The sequence below is a fragment of the Monopterus albus genome, unplaced genomic scaffold, assembly GCF_001952655.1.
Source record: "Monopterus albus unplaced genomic scaffold, M_albus_1.0 scaffold186.1, whole genome shotgun sequence".
Taxonomy (NCBI): Eukaryota; Metazoa; Chordata; class Actinopteri; order Synbranchiformes; family Synbranchidae; genus Monopterus; species Monopterus albus.
The window spans coordinates 2408654-2415417 of NW_018128066.1; the positions used below are offsets into that span (position 1 = coordinate 2408654).

The 6764-nt window shown below is 40.6% G+C and overlaps 1 protein-coding gene across 2 annotated transcripts in view; it reads right to left on the reverse strand.

Moving 5' to 3' along the window:
• The window catches only part of lrrc28 (leucine rich repeat containing 28), a 13133-nt gene extending 7422 nt beyond the window's left edge, over nt 1-5711 (reverse strand). The window contains exons 1-5 of one of the 2 annotated variants that reach the window (XM_020617179.1): nt 5610-5711; nt 4584-4800; nt 4333-4373; nt 3321-3358; nt 2612-2749 (exon numbers count right to left, since the gene is read on the reverse strand). In XM_020617179.1, coding sequence (XP_020472835.1) covers nt 2612-2749; nt 3321-3358; nt 4333-4373; nt 4584-4751 — 385 coding nt within the window. In that variant the 5' untranslated portion in view covers nt 4752-4800; nt 5610-5711. The other variant, XM_020617180.1, reaches the window with a different exon arrangement.
• Nucleotides 5712-6764: the final 1053 nt, after the last annotated feature.

A 6764-nucleotide genomic window follows, 5' to 3' on the forward strand; every position in this document is an offset into this window, starting at 1 on the left:
CTCCCTCCTGTAGGCTGCTTCGTCCCCGCCAGTGATGCGACCTATCACTGCGGTGTTGTCCGCAAACTTCAGGATGATGTTGTCTTTATGGGGGGCAACACAGCCGTGGGTGAACAGGGTGTAGAGGATGGGACTGAGGACACATCCCTGTGGGGTGCCAGTGTTTGTTGCTGGCTGAAGTTCTATTGCCAATACTAACAGTCTGGGGCCTGCCAGTCAGAAAGTCCAGGAGCCAGTCACAGAGGGTGGGGTGCAAACCTAGTGTGGACAGTTTGTGGGTGAGTTTGTGGGGAACAACTGTGTTGAAGGTGGGGCTGTACAAGGAGTAAACATATTCAGTCACTCTGAGGTCATTTGAAAACAAATTAAGTCAAGCAGTCTGTTGACCTGATCACATCTGTGACCTTCTGTTATCAGACAGTGTTTTTAGAGTAACTACAAACCATTTTTTTCAGCTAAAAAGCAATGTATACAGGTATTTACTAGTGTTGATTGATTCAGGTCCAAATCTTGACGTTTTACTGCAAAGTATTTGAATTCAGTATTTTGTTATAAATGTGCATAAACACTTCCTCACGGTACAGTCAGGACTGTGGTCAAGTGATGAATATTGCCAAAATTAGGCTGCTGTAAACGAGAGTAGGTAAATAATATTGCTGAAGTTGTAACTGTTAGTGTTAGCCTGCTACACCTAACTACATTAGCCTAATAGCCTACTGGCTCAGCTAAAAAGCAGGTATCTGTACAGCGACTCTCAAAAGGACATAAACATGCTTAAAGTAACCGTCAGAGCTCCACCAGAATGTTTCTCCAGCAGAAAAGACATTTTGAAAGAAGCTTCTCTGTCCATGCTACTGTGTGAGCAGTCTGCATCCTCTGACCCTCCACATCACACCTTACATAGCGATGAGGCCATGCCTGCCCCCTTCTTGCTCCTCACTCCTCAACTGCATTTTTAAAATACGATGGGAGAGTATTGATTTAGAGTACAGACAGCTGTATCCCAGCTCCTCTTTTCAGTTGTCTGTGTCTCTGTCTCCCTCTGTTGGTAAAAAATATCTACAACTCAACCAAAGACGGTAGTTTCACCTGAAAGTTAAAGCTCATTGGCAAGCCTGGCAAACATGTCTTTGCCAAAGGGATTGTTACAAGTAAAAAAAAAAAAAAAAAAAAAAAAAAAAAAAAAAAATTAAGCATGTAATGAATTTAAGCCATGCATAAAGTATGAATACAGCTGATGTCCTCTTTTATTGTATTTTTTTCTGGTCGTACGTGGGTATTTTATGGTACTCAGGTTTAAACGTGCTGGTTCTTCTTCTTGATGCTTTTATGTATGAGCCAACATTTTCAGTCCCAATGACACACGCTTATTCAAAACATATTCCACGTCTCCTGGACTCCATCCCGACCAGGCTCCTCAGAGACGTCTTTCCCCTAATCAACACATCCATATTAGATCTGATTAACCTCTTTCTATTAACAGGTTATGTTCCACAGGCTTTTAAACTTGCAGTAATTAAACCTCTACTCAAAAAGCCTACTCTTGACCCAGGTGTCCTAGCTAATTATAGACCAATATCCAATCTCCCATTTATTTCTAAAATTCTGGAAAAAGCTGTTGCCAAGCAGTTATGTGACCACTTGCACAAGAATGATTTGTTTGAGGATTTTCAGTCAGGATTTAGAGTCCATCATAGTACAGAAACCGCATTGGTGAAAGTCACCAATGATCTTCTCCTAGCCTCAGACAAAGGACTTGTCTCCATACTTGTCCTCTTTGATCTCAGTGCTGCTTTTGACACCACTGATCACAGCATCTTACTGCAGAGACTTGAACACGTTATTGGGATTAAAGGAACTGCACTAAATAGGTTCAAATCTTATCAGAAAGATTTCAATTTGTTCATGTTAATAATGAATCTTCCACACAAACTAAAGTTAGCCACGGCGTTCCACAGGGCTCTGTATTAGGTCCAGTTCTCTTCACTTTATACATGCTCCCTATACGCAATATTATCAGGAAGCACAGCATAAATTTCCAGATGATACCCAGTTATACTTATCTATGAAGCCAGATGAATCAGATCACCTGGTCAAACTTCAAGCATGTCTTAAAGACAGAGGCCTGGATGACCTATAACTTCTTACACTGCATTACATTCTGCAACACCTCGACTCTCCAGGTACCTATGCACAGGCCCTCTTTGTGGACTTCAGCTCAGCGTTCAACACCTTCATCCTGGACATCCTCCACTCCAAACTGACCCAGCTCACTGTGCCTGCCCCCACCTGTCAGTGGATTACTAGCTTTCTGACAGACAGGAAGCAGCAGGTGAGGCTGGGGAAAACCATTACAAGCTTTCTGACAGACAGGGAGCAGTGGGTGAGGCTGGGGAAAACCATATCCAGCACCCGAACAATAAGCACAGGTGCCCCCCAGTGATGTGTGCTCTCCCCTCTGCTGTTTTCATTCTACACCAACAACTGCATCTCGAAGTACCCCTCTGTCAAGCTCAAAGTTTGCTGATGATACAATGGTCATTGGTCTCATCCGAGACAGTGACGAGTCAGCCTAATTAAATCTGATTAAATCAGAGCTGTTGTATTTTACCTGGTGGAAGGGATTTCAGCTGGTTATTGGACAGTCTTAGGTGCCGCAGGGACCTCAGTCGTCCAATGTCTGGACAGAGGAGCTGGAGGACATTGCTGCTCAGGTCCAATGACTGGAGCCTGGCCAGGTTTCCAATAGCTGAGGATCAAACCACAGTCATCTTTGTTATGTTCAGCAGACTAACTTCTCCTAGCTTGTTTGACCCTCACAGAATTGGTCCAGTTAAAAAATGATCTTCAGGTTGGCTTCATACATTTGTTATGTATTTTGACTTATTGAGGGTCTTAATAATGTACCTTTAATATCATGTTATTTATCTCAGTATTCATAATGTGTCTTACATATTTCTTCTACAGCACCACAAATGCATTTTTAAAGTGGTTGTCTGTGTACTTGTTTACTTTCTTCCTAAAATTTATAGAAATTTTTAGCTGTCTCTTTTGAATCTCACTTGAATATACTATTTCTTGGCATCTTTCATATTGTTCACTAAAATGAAAGTAACCAGTGTTCACTAATATATGTATGTATATTTTAATACTGTATAAACAACAAACTGTCCAACACAGGCGACTAGGTCTTTAACCAAAAAGACTTTGTCAAAGTGGACAGCAACTGATTGAATGCTGTCAAGTGAAAACTAATGTATGTGACACAGGAAAATAAGTGCAGACACGGTCATGGTATTATGACATAAAGGGGGACTTACCTTCAGGAATAATGACTATGTTGTTTGAGTGCAAATACCTTTAAAGGAAAACAAACAAACAAATGTTACTATTTGAATGGACCAAAATATTTGATATGTCATTGGTTAGTGTTGTAAAACAATAAAACAGTGAGGCCCTTTCTTTTCATGTCAGTGACATTCTGTTGTCGGCGGTGTAGGTATACATCCAAGTGTAACAGTCTCTCAGTTACAATTAACATTCAGTTGTCCCCATTTCTAATTCCTGCATATGCCCCCCCTCAGGAAAACTGCTCCTACCATCACAAGGACTGTAAAAACTTAGCCTGATGATGCCTCTCAGCAGCTATAGAACTGTTTTGATAGGACCAACTGGGATGTTTTTGAACATCCAGACCCAGAGGTGTTCACAGACAGTGTCCTGTGTTATATTAAGAACTGCATAGACACTGTTACCATGGACAACGCATCAGGGCCTACCCCACTCAGAAGCCCTGGATGAACTGGGAGGTCAAGTGGCTACTGAGAGAGAGGAACACTGCCTTCAGGACAGGCGACGGGGCTCTCTACAACGCGGCCCGAGCTAACCTGAAGAGAGCTATCAGAAAGGCCAAATTGGACCACAGGAGGAGTATCAAAGACCATCTGGTCAGCAACAACAGCAGGCAGCTGTGGCAGGGAGTCCATTTTACCAACCACAGGAATAATCTCAGTGCGGCTAAAGGGGACGCCTTGCTAGCAGAGGAGCTGAACCTCTTTTTTTGCCTGCTTTGAGGGGCAACAACCAGACACAGCCAAACTGCACCCTAAAATTTCATTGTATGTGTTACAATGACAATAAAGGATTGATTATCTATCTATTTAAATGTCAAAGATTTTACACATTTTCACAAACAGCATCTGGCGGACTGCTAAAACTAGCACGAAACAAACTAGAGTCATGGAATGTGGAACTCTTTACTGTTCAGTGACTCCATAATTTTAAATATTTAAGATCTTTTTGTACAAATGCACAGCTTAACTGAATACTCACAGTTCAATTAGATTTGGGAGTTTCTGAGCAAGATTGTCAGGCTGATAGAGAGAGAAAAAAGCAGAAACAATTGGTTAATCTAACAGGAAATAAACTGGTGAAACTGCCTGTACACTACTGCAGGCCTCGTAGAACTACAGACCTGTGAACATTTAAGAAATCATCTTCAGTCATATTCTGGTAGGAATTTATTTTTATACAAGATAAAAAGTGCCACTGATGTTTGACAGACAATCGTACTGTACAGATACCAGTGTAGTGAGTGAGTTCCTCTTCATGTATAGTCTCTCCAGGAACTGCAGGCCTTCATCTTTCAGCAGCTCTACGGGGAAAATATTCAGGTTTTTGTAGTTAAGAAACAGGTTTTTGTGGCGTTCCTGCTTGGCCATGAATATAGTCTCATGGAGTTCAGTTGCCATTTCTGGGGTGACGTGGTAATGTCTCCTTCCTCTATGGCATTACAGTTTCCTGAGAGATGAACAGATGAACATTAGTATTAACATTACTACAAAGCAGTGTTTGTTTCATCTTTGCAACCAATAAGCGACTAGGATGAAATTAACATGATCATTATAACCAAATATTGTTGTAACAAATATGCCTGCGCATTATATCAAAGTATGCACATATACAACAGTCACATACAGTATAGGTTTTACACAAAGGCGAGCGACGTGCAAAATTTTAAGTTAACGCTAATTTCTGTTTCTTTATGTTTAACAGACAAATTATATTGGTGGAATAAACGGCTGCTATAAATACAGTCCACTTTCATGTAATTAAATTATGCTACTCCACTCGATACCACTGGGAGTAGAGGTGTAAGCCGGTGTTGTGTCGAGATCTGTTTCCCCGTCCAGATGGGTTTCTCCTAGTCTGACCTGGACCCTGCCCTTATCCTAACCACAGCCACAGAGGGTGGTACTACTAGAAACACCGTCTAAACAGGGGATACACATCCTAGCGGGAGAACAAATTTCGACACAAGACCAGCAGTGACAGACGCAACAAACTGCAAAAAGACACCGCAACCTGTAGCTAGCGTTAGCAATGTTAGTGCAAACGGACTTCATTTAGCTACCATTCGCTCGCCTGTCGATGTTTTCAGCTGTCACTGTTAGCACAGTTAGCATGCGAGCTCAGGGATTGCTATTAGCACATCACGTTCAATAACAGCAAAAAAGTTATTTTCATTAGCTGTGCACGTTCAGACCAATTTTACGCTACTTTAATTCCCACGTCTTTGCTACAAACGTATATTTGAAGAAGCGCATTACCTATGGTGAAGGCTTGTTGAAGTCATCTGTCGTAAACAAGTAAGACACCCCGTCATTGACATGTTTCAGGTCAAAGGTTATCGCCCAGCTTCTTCTTCGCTTAATAAATTCCCAGCAGATAGGAAATCAGTGGAATTTTGCTGCCACCTGCTGTTTGTAGGTTGGTACTTTATTGTTCCCTCAATGGGGACATTTCAGTGTTTCAGCAGCAATGGAGAACAAATATAACACCATGAGAAACACCACACACATATCTTGATAAACAAATTTCAGTACCTCAAGCAGCAATAAAGGACAGACAGCATAACACCATGAGAACAAGAACCATGAACAAATTTTATCGTTATATGTTACATCTTCAATTCAATGGTGGAAAATGACAAATGTACAGAAGTACTGCACTGCACTTCATTACAATCTTGAGGCACTTTTCATTGTTGCTACTTACATCCAATCATACAGTAAACAAGATCTTCATAAAAGCATTATGACTATACTTTATATAGCTATGCATGTGAAGGAATGTTTTACATTGAGATCTTACTACTTTTGTGTCAGATCAGTTATGTAAGAACACAAATTATTTAACTTTATTGCTGTATTCTACAAGATTAAAAAAAAGCCATTTGCCAGCACAATGTACAGTGTTGGGTGCATCTTTGGTCTCTGTAGTTTCCTTTTTCTTTGTGTTACAGCACACTCCATAACCTGCACAGTTAACCCACATCCATCCACACACTGTGAACATGAAGTCCTCTAAGTAATGAAACATGGAAAAAACACCTGATTAAAACCAAACTCCTGTATTATATTTTTAAGTAAGTGGTTTTAGTTGTATTTGGATATTCAAAGAAATGGTCAAAAGTCATCTAATAAAATGGAAGTATAGTGGATGCTCTGACTTCTAAGCAACACATCATTTTCTTATGTATCTTCTATGTACAGTGGTGTGAAAAAGTGTTTGCCCCCTTACTGATTTCTTGTGTTTTTGCATGTTTGTCACACTGTAATGTTTCAGATCGTCAAACAAATTTATATATTAGTCAAAGATAACACAAGTAAACACATCATGCAGTTTTTAAATGAAGGTTTTTATTATTAAGGGAAAACAAAATCCAAAACTACAAAGCCCTGTGTGAACAAGTGTTTGCCCCC